The 15,115-nt window shown below is 32.4% G+C and overlaps 1 protein-coding gene across 1 annotated transcript; it reads left to right on the top strand.

Moving 5' to 3' along the window:
• Window positions 1-736: 736 nt before the first annotated feature.
• On the top strand, window positions 737-14,422 carry LOC128174904 (uncharacterized). The gene is made up of 4 exons (XM_052840330.1): window positions 737-806; window positions 8,954-9,163; window positions 12,367-12,618; window positions 14,229-14,422. The coding sequence occupies exons 1-4, from the start codon at window positions 737-739 to the stop codon at window positions 14,420-14,422; spliced, it is 726 nt and encodes a 241-aa protein (XP_052696290.1).
• The last annotated feature ends 693 nt before the right edge of the window (window positions 14,423-15,115 follow it).

Genomic DNA, 15,115 nt, shown 5'->3' on the forward strand with positions numbered 1-15,115 from the left:
GTAAATAGCTTTCATCTAAAATTTTATTCATATAAATGAAGAATGCAACACTAGTTGACCAACTTTTTTTACTCGCTTCCAATTTACACACCAATTTGACATTCGGACTTTTCATATTAAATGCCATGAGTTAGAGTTAGAGTTATCTCCCGTATTACTTTTGATGATCAGAATATATAACAAATTTTCAATGAAAATTGTCACATATTTGTAATACTGTGTCTGAGTTTATCAATGCAAATCTGATATTAAGGAGACATAAACTAAATCGCCTCTCGTGTTTTGCGTGAATGTAATGCGCATGCACAAGATTATAAAAAAAAAAAAAAAAAAAAAAAAAAAACCAGATGACTTCCGGATTTTTAAAAGAAATTGTTGTTGATTATTAATTAGCGAAGCTTCACTGAGAAAAAATAAAAACAAATTGGTAATCTTCAAGTACCAATGATGTTTAAAATGTATAAAGATAGTACTCTTCCAATTTCTTGGTATTACAGCCCAAAATTTCGAGTCAATTATTTTAATATAGTAGTATAGATAACAATAGTTGGTTTTGGTTTGTTTCATCGTCAGCTTATCATTGTTATTTACTCTGTAATAACACAACCAAATGATAACAGGCTTCAGCCAAAGACAGGGGCGTTGCTGGTTCAAACCCCGCATTGATCACGTCATATTGTGTCTTAAGCACTTTCACACGGCACTATTTGCATTGTCTTAGTCAACAAAGCTCAAAATGGGTTCCGACATCACATATACTGGAAGTTTACCTCCGATGGACTGGTGTCTCATGAGAGTGGTAGAGGGTAAATGCACTACGCTAATTATTTTTCAACGCAAGGGATGTTAAGGAAGCATATGGAATCTAGAGTAACATGCAACTCCGTAAAATCACACATCTTAGTTAATATGTACATATTCAAATATCTAAGCAACGAAGCGCAAACCAAAAACAAATATAAAGTACTGAAGACAATTTTGTGTTCAGAAAATTAGTTTTAGTATTGAGTATAACGTAGATGAACACATTGATGACGTCATGACTATAAGTTGAATGTCATGTGAATTTGATTGGAAAGCATTGTAAACATACTCAAAATATAACTTATCTAAGAACTCTAATAAAGTAATGTGATGTGATTTATAGAGAATTAAACATAAGAATACTGGGAGAGATGTAAGCTTAATCAAATAAAAGGTATGTAAATTTGCTTTTATTTCTCGGCCAGGCTTTCCCCTGTCATTGTTTACGATATAATATCCTGACAGGTTCTAGTTATAAAGACACAATATCGATTTAATTCTGTTCTTTTGCCCGAAAAATTAATTTGACAACTCTTAAAGGGTATGTGTAGTGCCTGTCATTTTTTTTTTTTTACGGATATCTATGTGAAAAACCATCTTCCTGAATATCTGACTGCGATCGCATACGTACTTTTCGAGATATTTTGAGAAAACTCGATTTCACACTTAAAGGATTTTTTGATGAAGCCGACTTGTTTCGAAATTAACTGTGACGTCACGCGGTCAACGCCGCTAAATAAAAAAACCACAAATTCGTATGTAAACAGTTCGTTGTATTGCATTATTTTATCTATTTTTAGGGTCTTCCGTCTTCAGCGGAAGACCCTACTATTATTCTCTTGTTACTTTTTCACTTTTCTTATTATTTTTAGGGTCTTCCGTCTTCAGCGGAAGACCCTTCTATTATTCTATTGTTTCTTTTTCACTTTTCTTTTTATTAAGGTCTTCCGTTTCCAATTCCAATTTAAATTTTCAGGGATTGTAGACAAAAGATTGTAGATGTGTTTAAAGGCATTTGTGGTTGTCTGGCTTCAAAGGCGTCGAAGCTCGCCTGGGCCCGAAAATCGAGTTTAAAAAAACGACGTAATTTTTAATGGTTTTCGTTCTTTATCTCCTTTCCTGAAAATATTTTACCATAACATATAGAGCAAATAAAATTTATATTTACAGGATCTTCCGTTTGATAACAAGAAAAAGGGGCTGGTCCCTTAAATAAGGGGCCAAAAGGGCTCTAAAGTCTTTCTCCTATGGCACTTTACTGAGAAATATTTTGTAATATGTTTAAGAAGCAAAAATGTTCATTTTTTACTAATAAAACTATACATTATAAATTTTTGATTATGCGTTACGTAATTAGGGGTTTTAAGGGGCCAAAAATCCAAAACTTTGATCGAATATATCTCAAAAAGGACAAATATTTTGAAAAGCAATATAGAATAAAAGATGCTTAGAATGATGTTTTAAACAATATTCAATCATAAAATTTTCATATCTGGCCCCAATAAGGAGATTAGGGGTCGGCCCCTAAAATGTCCTTTCCCAGATAGCTCTTAAACGGCAAAGAATTTCTAAACACTTGTTGAACAAAATATGTTAAATATCAAAAGAACTTTCGTATGATGCCGAGAAAAAGGGGCTGGCCCTTCAATTTAGGGGCCAAAAGGGCTCTAAAGTCTGTCTTCCATAGCACTTTACTGAGAAATATTTTGTCATATGTTTAAGAAGCAAAAATGTTCAACTTTTACTAATTAAACTATACATTATAAATTTTTTATTATGCGTTACGTAATCAGGGGTTTTAAGGGGCCAAAAGTCCAAAACTTCGATCGAATATATCTCAAAAAGGACAAATATTTTAAAAAGCAATATAGAATAAAAGATGTTTAGAATGATGTTTTAAACAATATTCAATATAAAATTTTCGTTATCTGGCCCCAATAAGGAGATTAGGGGTCGGCCCCTAAAACGTCATAGCCCAGATAGCTCAAAAACAGCAAAGAATTTCTAAACACTTGTTGAACAAAATATGTTTAATATCAAAATAACTTTCGTATGATGCCAAGAAAAAGGGGTTGGCCCTTCAATTTAGGGACCAAAAGGGCTCTAAAGTCTTTCTTCCATAGCACTTTACTGAAAAATGTTTTGTTATATGTTTAGGAAGCAAAAATGTTCATCTCACATTTATTTAACAACATATCATAATTATTTTATCATGTGTTCCGTATTAAGGGGTTTTAATGGGTTTTAAGGAGCCAGAAGTACCAAACTTTGATAACATACCTCAAAAAGAACAAATATTTTTTAAAAAATTATTTTGAAAATCAATATAGAATAAAATGCTGAGAATGATGTTCCTAATAAAATTCAACCATCAATTTTTTGTTGTTGCACCAATAAGGAGATAAAGGGTCAAATATCATAGTCAAGGTCATATAACCTTCAAAAAATCGCACGGAAGACCTCCTCGTTGCTCGCAACGAGATCGTGTCTAGTTCTTATTCTTTTTTTTTCTTCTTACCGATTTTGTGCAGGCGATTTCTCGAAGATAGCTTGCTCGATTTCAGTCAAATTTTCAGGGATGGTGCCTTGTCAACTGAAGTTTGTACCGCCGGAACGGTTTAAAAAAATTCACTTCCGGTCGGAAGTTATCGTCATTATACGATTTTTTTAAAGTCAAATTTGTCTGCGACGTTTCTCAAAAACGACTGATGATATAGAGCTGAAATTTTTAGAGATGATAGATTTAACGTTTTTCTGGTGCACTATTGTCTAAAAAATGTCCGCCGTCACTTCCGGTCTTCTAAGGAAGGAATTTTGAAAAATTGAATTTTTCGACTTTTTTATTTTCTAATATTTTTTTTTTCAAATTTTTACACATTATAGAGATTCTCTTACTGATTAAGAATATGTAATTTGTTTTAAAATCGATTAAGGCATTCTCGAGAAATTAAGCGTCAAAGTCCTGAAGCGAGAGTCCGAGTAGCTCAGTCGATAGAGTCGTGGACATTTCCCAGGCGACCCGGGTTCAAGCCCCGAGTGCCGCAAATTTTTTTTCTCTATTTTTCGCTTAGATCTACGATTTTATCTTTGAATTGATAAGTTTAATCTAATCTATTCAAAAATCGAACGGAAGACCCACTCGTTGCTCGCAACGAGATCGAATCTAGTTTTTATTCTTTTTTTGTCTTACAAATTTTGTGCAGGCGATTTCTCGAAGATGGCTCATTTGATTTTCTTCAAATTTTAAGGGTTGATGTGTCGGCATCTGAAGTTTGTACCGCCGTTTCCTTTTTTTGATAACTACTTCCGGTCGGAAGTTATCGTCCGTTTACGATTTTTAAAAGTCAATTTTGTCGGCTAGAGATCCAAAGAACGAATAAAGATATAGGGCTGAAATTTTCAGTGAAGATAGACATTAATTTTACCTGTTGCAACATGGTCATAAAAACGTCCGCCGTTACTTCCGGTCGTCACCGGAAGCAAAGATAAAAAATCGATTTTTTCAGCTTTTTGCTTTTTATATATTATTCTAATGGGTTGATAGAGACTCTTTTACTGATTCAGAATATGTAATTTGTTTTGAAATCGATTGATGTGTTCCCGAGATATTAAGCATGAAAGTCCTGAAGCGAGAGTTCGAGTAGCACAGTCGTTAGAGTCGTGGACATGTGCCCAGGCGACCCGGGTTCAAGCTTCGGGTGCCGAAATTTTTTCCCCTAATGTTTTGAGTTGATTAACAATTTAGTCTTAAAAGTGAAGGATTTTATCTCATTTACTCATAAATCGGACGGAAGACCCACTCGTTGCTGGCAACGAGAACGATCTAGTTATCTCTGTATTTCTTTATCATCAACCCTGGATGACATAATATATTGTTCAAAACCATATTTTTAATCCCGCGAAAACGCCAAATTTGGAAAATCGTTTGCTTTCTGAATTCAGTCAATTGTGTACCGTACTTCGCATGACAATTTAAAGGCGATGAAGAAAAATAGCGATCAATCAAAGCAATATTGTTATAAGAGACATATTGTCGTTTATCTTGTTAATATTGTCATTCTTTCAGATAATTTTTCCATGACATTTTTACTAATATTTAAGTATTTTTTACATACTTTGTAGAATGTCACGGGGGATCTGATACTCCTATTTTACATTCCTTGTCAAAATTTTAATTTAGAAATTACCACCAAATTAATGATCAACGCAATTTATTTCGGGAATAACAGTTTGATTACACTAAGCAAAATAAGACTTTGATAAGTGAATTGTAACTTTTGTCATTTTCTTAGTGACTAAATAAATAACAATACAGTGCACTTATTTTTAACACTATTTACTTATTGATAGTTTCTTGATTCGTTAAAACTGCTTGACGGATTATACACATTTGTTAGCTTATAAACGCCTGATTTTGCACAGTGTTTTTTTTTTTTTGGCTTTATCTGGTTATACAGGAGTAGTTTATTATACACAAACTCAGTCAACAGTCTAGAGGTGTGAAACCCCTCTTAGTTCACAAGACCTGTGTACCATGTGTATGCATAATCCAAATACGCACGTGTCTGAAGCAGTAGCTTCGTTAATGTACCTGTTTATTTGTGTCGCACCCTAATGCACATCGTTTATCATGTGTTATCTCTGTACAACCCTCATGATCGGACTCTTATACTTGACAGGTTTATTATGTCAGAAACGTTATAAAGTGAACAGATTTATTTTTGTCTTTTTTTAAACATTTCCTTAAGCGTCAAAATTCTTGATTTCTGTAATTTCGAAAAAATATATATTTTTTATAACATTTATTAGTTTTTAGTATTTTGTAGTTTCTGAAGCATTTTTTTTAATTTTTTAATTTTTATATATTCAGTCCATACACTAAATTAACTGCCTTAGTTTAATCAATGACAGACAAAATTTGCATTAATTCAATGGTGATTAAAAATTAAAAAAAAAATGGCGATGCACTGTAGTTTGCTTGAGTTGAGACATATAACTATTGACATAAAGAAATAAAGTACATTTATATAGACGGTGTGCACTTATAATGAGATAAAAAGCCATCAAGTTGTATTCTCAAATTGAAACATATGTTGAGAAAAACACAACTAGAAAAACAAATATATTATTGGAGACACAAACAGTCTCGTAGATTATATATGTTTTTTTAAATGTTTGTTTTATTCTTTTAATTACATCACATTTCAATTAAATAAAACAATAAATTTGGCATGAAGTTGCTGTACTTTTGACACAATAAACGGCCTCCTACAGCCAAAACGGTTATCCCTCAGCCATACAAGAGGAATAACGCAACTTATACCTTATATTAAACGCGATCATTTACAGTTTATCCACGATACTGTGAAAAAACCAACAAACATACAAACGGGTTTTAACAGCATAAACAACCAATAAGCATCCCTACAATTAAAAAAAAGTACATAACAAATCAATTTGTCTATTAACTTCAAATTTATATTTTCTTAAAAATATATTCTTAATTTCAAAACAAGGTGCTATCGTAAATAAAAAATATATTTCATTTCATCAAAGGAATAATTTTCTTATTTTGCAAAATAAGATCGGTAAATGTCTGGTCAGTATGCGTACCGTTTAGTACACAGTAGCAAACAGACTATTGAATAATTCATTTTAAAAGATTAAAGACAGACATTCCTTCATAAATAAAGGTAGTCATAAACATATTACGTGTTATATTGCAGTGAGAGAAAGTAAATTGTATTTATTTAGATAAGTAAACTTTTCCACATGGGGATAAGAACAATTATCTTTTATTGATTTATTTTGGCATTTTTTTAAATTGATGCAGTCTTGTTTCTTCTATACAGCACAAGGCAATGTGAAGTATTTGCACTTTATTCCCCCTTTTAACGACAGTTTATCAACATGTGTTTTTTTTTCATTTTTTAAGGAAGTTGAATTTTAATCAAAACAAGTTGTAAAACACTAAAACAACATAATTGCTAAGGTGATATTTAACAAATATTGACATGTTCTGCAGAGTTGTGATCAATAAGTCTGGCATTCGGAACACTTAAAAGATAGTTTAGTTTTGGAAAAATTCATAAGCTTGAGAAAGACAAACACCATGCTGTACACGATATTTGTTTTGTTTCTCTGGAGTTGTATAGTTCCTCAAGGGAGGGGAAGTAAGTTTTTTCTCCTTATGTAAAGTATGAATCCTTTTTTTTAAGAATCCATGTTTGTTGCAAGTCTTTCCATGCGTTTTTTTATGATATTGATAAGAAAATAATGTCCATATTTTTTTTTCTATTGTATTTTGTTTAAATTGATAATTGAAACCCAACGCATTAACAAATTGAATTGTAATGTATACTTTATGATAGTCCTCTGATATAAATTATTTTACGGTGTAAAACCTTTGTAGCCAGGTTTTTACACTACTACAACTAAAAAGGGAAGTTTAATTATTAAACTCAAAGAAAATGCATTGTATTTATTTAGATAGGTAAACTTTTCCACATGGGGATAAGAACAATTATCTTTTATTGATTCATTTTGGCATTTTTTTTAATTGATACAGTCTTGTTTTTCAAAAAAATACGAAAAAATTTGTACATTTAAAATGACCTTTAAAAAACATACAGATTAGTTATTAGGATAAGAGATGCTTCACGGAGCATGTCATTTTTTAATTGTTTTATATTGTGTACGCATTTTACCTTATTAAAAAAAATGTACAGTTTAAGCGTATAAAAATAAACAATAGTTCATATTAGATCACAATAAGTTATGAAGGTTATTTTTTTAATGTTTCAATCAAATTTAAGATTTTTTGGCCCTTTTTAGCGCCAAAAATGAACGACCAGCGCTTAAAAAATTAGTCAAAAACGTTGACGTAACTGGACACTTTGGAGCACCCGGCAATCATTAAATAAAACCAAAGGATTCTTAAATGTTGCTTTTTTATATAACAAAGGTTTACAGCTGGAAACACAATTCGAATTGAAGATTTGAAAATGAAAATACTGATATCTTGAGCTCTTGCAGTACCCCCCCCCCCCAAAAAAAAAAACCTATGGATTTCGCTTAATTTCTTATCTTAAGTCGAAACTGTGTGAACAGAGATATTTGGACCTAAATGATCAATGATCTGACACAAAAGACATTATACAAAAATTTGACAAATAATAGCGCGAGCATGCGTTTTAAAAATGTGTTAATAGCATGAAACGTGTGTGAACTAAAAAGGTGTTAAATTTGAAAAAGAGTGCAAGTTTAATTTGCCTTTAGTAGTTTGACGTCACTTGATTTCGTGGAAATATGAAGCGTGCTCCTAAGATCCATTCAATGCAAAACAAAAATCGCTGCATTTGTGGAAAATAATTTAAAAATCATATGATTTTTTAAATACTTATTTTCAATTGGTAGTCAAATAATAAAAGATCTTACAAAGTACACAGTAATTTTGCCGTAAATCACTTTTCCGCGAAGTTTCTAACAACTCTCGTATCTGTAGAATCTAAATATTTTCTAATACATTCCATGTCACGGCAGCAGTCATCATGAAATTTTAAGAAATGATATAAATTTAACAATATTATAAATTAAAGTCCATTCTTCCAGACATAACTGAATTCCTTTGTGCGTTATTTACAGCAAGCTGTTGCTCATCATATGGTTTTAAATTAAAACGTTTAAACATAAATGTTTCTTATTTTAGAATGATAGCATAATGGACTGTTGTCAAATAAATAAAGCATGGTGTTAAACGTTTACGGGAATAACTTTGGTTGATTACGTAATGAAATCCTGTGAAGGCCAAGAAGCTTTCATGCATAAGATTCGATCACGTACCTCCAAAGTTATTATCGGGATATTTTTTTAAGATAACATTACTTTTTAATACTAACATTTACGTTTGAAATAGGCATATTATTTAGAAGTTAATACCCGTGAATTACAGTAAAGCGACTGTCTAACGATAGGGTATCCATTGTTACATCCTTTAACTATTTGCAAAGATTTGAACGTTTTCGCTATTCTATAGCTTCATATAAGGAAAGATATTTGCAATCGTTTATATAACGAGCAAATGATTAATCTAAACCAACATACAGGTCAATTGTGTGTTTAGCCTTTAAAGTAATTCTATTCATTGTAGTGAGCCTTGCCAAGAAAAAGCCAACATGGCAGTCCTCTGACAAATATTCCTCTGACAAGGCGGTAGATGGAAACTTCTCGTTAGTTGGTGACAGTTGCACATCTGAGGCATCTCCAACTGATGTCACATGGATGGTAGACCTCGAAGACATAAAGAGTATAGCATATACATGTATATGGATAACTTATCGAACGGATAATGCACCATTTGGTAAGATACAGTGCATATTTTGATGGATGAAATGCCTTTAACAAAATCAAATCAATTTGTTTTGATTTTTAGCTCACCTGAGCTGAAAGCGCAAGTGAGCTTTTCTGATCACAGTTTGTCCGTCGTCCGTCCGTCTGTCTGTCTGTCTGTCCGTCTGTAAATTTTTCGCATATTAAACGTCTTCTCTAAAACCGCTTATCCAATTTCAACCAAATTTAGCACAAAGTATTCTTATGGTAAGGCAAAAATAAATTGCAGAAATGAAAGACCTATCTTTATTCAAAGCTGAGAAAACCTTGAAACTGTAGAAAAAGGGGGTGTGCATTTTTAAAAATCTTCTTCTAAAGAACTACTGAGTCGAATTCAACGTAGTGTAGCATAAATTATCCTTATGGGAAGGAGAATATAAATTGCAAAAATTAACGGCTAATTTGAGTAATTTACGGAAATGATAATAAGATAGAGAGAGAATGAGGGTCAATCAGTTAAACTTCGGGTTCGGTATTTCATATCTCAAAACCCTCCTTGAAACAAAGAAACGGCAATTTTGAACGTATATGAAATGGGACAATCTGACAAAGATAAATTTGGTTGTTGTGGAACAGTTTGCGTGCGAAAGAAATATTTGAAACGTGCAAGATACATTAATGCCGATTTTGTGAAGTAAATTGAGAATAAATATTCAAATGCGTTGATATTTTCACCTTTGACGGTTGTTTTAGCTTGTTTTCATTTTTGTTTCTTTTTTTATGAATTACGGTTTGCAACTTAGGGGAACTATTGCCTCTATTTTGTAATTTTTACGTAACAATCAAAAATAGATATCGGAAACTAAGACAGCTGGCTGTTACTTGCGGAAAATAAGATGTAATAACAGGTATGGTACTTTAACAACTAAAATACAAATTCTAATGGTAATACGGTATGGTTTTTGCGTAATAGTTGATTACTGCAATGTGTTTTAGGCTAGTTTTAAGTATCTTCTCGTCTATTCAGTCTAAACGGAGATTAATTTTGCTGATGTGTATGTACATTTAGGACAGACATAAATAATTGTTAGCCCACCTGAGGTGAAATATACAGAGAAATATCTTTAAAAATATTCTTCTAAAAATCAATCAGCCAAAAAAGCTGGAACTTGTGTGGAACCATCCTCAAGGAGTGTAGGTTTAAGCATGATCCCCGGGGGTACGGTAGAGCCCCAATGGGGAATTAAATTTATAGATACACATGTATAGAGAAAAATCATTAAAATCTTCTTTTCAAAAACCAGTTAGGCAGAAAAGCTGGAACTGTGGAAGCATCTTCAGGTTGTGTAGATTCATTTTGTTTAAATCACGATCCTCGGGGGTAAGGTGGGGCCACAATGGGGGGTCGAAATTTTTATATAGGGATACATAGAGAAAAATCTTCTCAACAAAAACCAGTTAGGGCCAGAAAATCTGTTACTTGTTTGGAGGCATCCTCAGTGTAGATTCAAATTTGTTCAAACCATGATCCCGGAGGTAGGGTGCGGTCACAATGGGTGGGTCGAATTTTACATAGGAATACATAGCGAAATCTTAAAAAAAAAATTCTTCTCAAAAACCAATTGGCAAGAAAAGCTGTAACTTGTGTGGAAGCATCCTCAGGTAGTGTTGATTCATTCTAGTTTTTTCAAACCATGATTTTAGGGGATAGGGTGGGGCCACCCTGGGGGTAAAATTATGGTGGTGCGTGTAATTCGGTATTATCTCTACGTAATAGTTGATTAATGCAACATGTTCTATTAAGATGTTCAGCAATTTCAATCAAAACGGATATTATTCTCGCTGCTAGAAGTATATAACTAAAGTACATATATCATGAAAAATAAATTGAGTTTTCTCTTTGTTTTAGTGCAGTTTTCTCTTGTTTTAATTGTTTACAAATTCCTATAATTTTACTAATTTGAGAGTCAAGCTTCGAGTTATAAGTAAGATACAGAGCTTTGCGCACAATGCTACTATATGTTTGTACACAAAGCTGAGGTCATCCTCTAGTTTGTTTATATTTCAAATGCAGCTATGCTGAATAGGAAATACCACGTTTAAAGTTCTTAAGTTGAATGTAGTAAACTCATGTGAACAAAAAACATGACTTAAACCAAGCTATGTATCTTGCTTATGATTCTACGATTTACACTGAAATTTTGGTTGATCTTGCTAAAAGGACGATACATGTATGTTTTAATGACTTTCTGGTGCCCCTTCTTCAACGATGAATTGCATAAAATCTACAAAAAAATTTGATAGTTTTTCGAACACAAGTAAATGAAAACAATGCCTTTTAAACCGTTTCCATTGGCCTGACACATTATTGTTATGAGGATAAAAGCATTATCGGTGTACTTAAAAAATTATTGCAATGGAAAATCATCTTTGTTTGTACACATTTGTTGATATTTAATAAAGATGAAAATAATGGATGGGCCTTAGTACAAAAGAGCGACGTGCCTGCCAATACATTAATTTGAATTATAGCTCTTTAACATATATGACAACATTTTCAGTTAAGCTTATTTTCTTCAATCAAGTGAGTAAGGATATGAAAGGTTATACGAAATGAATTCATGCCTTCTAAATCGCAATTGTCTATAACGGAGAAGGCCAATTACATTGTTCAATGTTTTAAATTTGAGGAATTGAGCGCATTCATTCTGATGCACTGAGGTACGATTTTCCTCTTTCACATATATAATGTTTTGAAATATAATAAGTAGCAAGTAGTGGAGAGAGAAAATGTACCCTTATGCTCTCATTTATTTTAATCGTTTTATAAAGTGATGGGGGGGGGGGCTAAAATAAAGAGAACTGGAAGTTAATCGTGAACACCAATTGAAAATTAAGTTATTTATATTGCATATGATGTTTTTTCGGTACAAAAGGGTATTCCATAAAGGTAAAAAAATGTCAAAGATTAAGTATATGCAACAATTAGTGAAAATTCGGATATTCATTTTTGGTTAATCTACCGAGAGGCCACATGGTACAATATTCTTTGAACGCCCATATAAAGCCAGTGTTGCTCAGATGAGCGATGTGGTCCATTGGGCCTCTTGTTTAAAGAATGGACTAGTTTTCAAAGATATGCTAACATTTCAACTATCTAAATTGCAACAAAAACCTGATGTTATTCTCAATATATGTAATTTACTTGTGCTGTTTTTTTTTTAAACCTTACAGCTAACAGTTTTTTTGCTAGCAGATTGTTGGGGTTTTCTGTATACGTGTCCAATACAACCAACAAAGAGGATGGTCATTTATGTTTTCATGATTCAGGAAATAGCATATCTACTATATCTAATTTCAAAAGTATAACGTGTGAAGTACAAGGCCGTTTCGTGATATATTACAACACAAGAGAAGGAAATGACAACAAAAGACCAGGTTATTCTACAACGGCTCACCTTGATCTGTGTGAAGTATTAGTAATTGGTAATCAAAGTTCTGATGTACTAACGGGAGTTGATTTTAATGACTGATTTTTTATTGTTTGGATCCAAGCAATATTTAACTCTAGTGTTGTTTAACCAGCTGACTCGGCTGTCTCAGATAATCTCCGACAATCAAAGAGAGACTCTCTGCTGGTCGGAGATTTACGGAGACAGCCGAGTGTCTGATTGAAGAAGACTATATTGGACTCAGCGTAGGAATACATAACTCTACAAAAAAATTATTCGTACATTTAAAATCTGACTATTTTCAAGGTATCTATAAATAGGTTTCCTCGAAAAACAATGCTTTATCGCACATTACATCAAATTTATCGATTATTTTCAAGAACTAAACTTTGTCAGCGGTGATGATTTGTGCTTAAGTCCAAACACTGTTTCACTTTCGGTTTGCCAAAGTAACTGCATAGTAGAGTTGATTAAAATCAACTCCCAAAAACATAGATCGATTCAAAATAAATATGCTTCAATGTTGTTACTCAAGAACAATTTTGAGACTTTTACTTCCCATTTGTAATAGAGCATTGTTTCAATCAATAGACCCTAAGTTTTTAGCTGATGCTCTTTTTTTTCAGTCAAAACTAGAATTTGACTTGTGCGTGCACGGGTTGACATTACATATGATATCGGACATTTACGAAATAGATACATCGACACAACGTATATATATATTTTTTTTACATTTACTTAACCAAGCGTAGGCCTACAATAAAGCTGTCAATTTCACTACACTCTGCTTAGTTAGAAAATCTAATTGTGTCTTGGGACAGATACATCAACTCAACGTTTATATTTTTTTTTTTACATTTACTTAACCAAGCTTTAGGCCTACAATAAAGCTATCAATTTCACTACACTCTGCTTAGTTAGAAAATATAATTGTGTCTTGGGACAGACCTTCACCACATTTAAAAAGCCTCCGATCAGAGACATAAAAAGTTATTCATGTCTCTGCTCCCATATACCCGTAATGTAGCGACAATTTGAAGAATTGCTCCAAAACGAATTTTGAGAAAAATTAATGAAGCTGCATTGAAAATAACAGTTAAATTATTCATAACAAACCATTATGAGGCTGCATGTAAATACATTTTATCTTCATTCAATTATTTGTTATTTCGTTTTTGAGTTTATCAATGCAAATATGATATTGTGGAAACATAAACTAAAGAGCCTCCCATGATTTAGCGTGAATGTAATGCGCATGCGCAAGACTGTAAAAAAAAAAACTCAGATGATTTCCGGATTTTGTAAAGAAATTTTCATAGATTATTAATTAGCGAAGCGTGATTTAGAAAAAAACCAGTGATGTTAATAATGCAAAAAACATAAGACAGTACTTCTTCCTGTTTCTCGGTGTTAAAGCCCAAATTTTAGGTCCATTATTTGAATAAAGTATTAGAGATAGTCTCAAAGAATTCACAGATTTTCAATTCACAAAAGAAACCGGCTTATAAAAGTAACAAGGTTGGAAGAAATAAGTAAATCAACGGCCTTTCTGTTAACAATAAATTTTAAATTCATTTGCTTAAATCAAAACTTGTTTATTGTCAACGCATTATTCATCATAACTTTAAATCCTTCTTCATTAAGGATGTCCTCTCGGATTCTTTGGGGTCAAATGTTCCATACCTTGCCCGCCTTCTTGTCGACATTGTAACTATAACACAGGGAAATGTCTTGGAGCATGTGCACCCGGATACCACGGTGAAGCTTGTGCAAAATATAGCCGAAGTAAGTACAACATGAGAAGAATACTTAAGACTACATGTCAGATATTGGAATGATGTTGAGCATCGTCACTTAACAAATTTTAAACAAATTTCAACATAAAAACAAAGCAAATAAAATGCAATCATTCAGCATTTTTAAACCCCGACTTTTAACATATTGCAGCGCCCATCCAATATATCTACCGATGGTATTCATGAGTACCCCTTTTTAGTGCAACTGACACAAAATCACTTTTTTTATTCTACATACCTTGTCGGAATATTAAGTATAACCTTTTACTTAACAGGTGGCACTATTTGTTTACCTATACTAAACTATATATACTATATTTATACTATACTATCATCTACTATTATAATATGCGGTTTTTTTTTCAAACTTTGTAAATATAAATCTAGCGTTTTTCTTAAGCGTTAAATTCGATCTGTTTTTTATTTCTTAATCATTTCAACAATGTTTTTAAAAAAAAAACAAAAAACTGTTACATGTGTAATGATGATGATGAGTGTGCTAATTGGAAGCAATGATTGATCGATCTTTTTAGCCATCAATTCCGTTTCTCAATGACATCTTGTAATGACGAACAGTGTTCAAAATCAAATGTCCAAAGGAATGATACAAAAACACAGGTCTCTAAAGAGTAGACGTAGAATCAGGTACCTTGGAAGAGTGAGCATTAGATGAAAAGTTATAGCTTAACAATTAGTATGAAAAATGTTAGTAAGCTTGCGAGTCAGTGAACGATT

Source organism: Crassostrea angulata, chromosome 2 (assembly GCF_025612915.1).
Source record: "Crassostrea angulata isolate pt1a10 chromosome 2, ASM2561291v2, whole genome shotgun sequence".
Taxonomy (NCBI): domain Eukaryota; kingdom Metazoa; phylum Mollusca; class Bivalvia; order Ostreida; family Ostreidae; genus Magallana; species Magallana angulata.

Bases quoted from the DNA above. Each gene is read 5' to 3' on its own strand.
- LOC128174904 (XM_052840330.1), top strand. From the start codon at position 737: ATGGGTTCCGACATCACATATACTGGAAGTTTACCTCCGATGGACTGG. The intron at 807-8,953 runs GTAAATGCACTA...TATTCATTGTAG, and splicing joins TCTCATGAGAGTGGTAGAGG to TGAGCCTTGCCAAGAAAAAG. The intron at 9,164-12,366 runs GTAAGATACAGT...TAAACCTTACAG, and splicing joins AACGGATAATGCACCATTTG to CTAACAGTTTTTTTGCTAGC.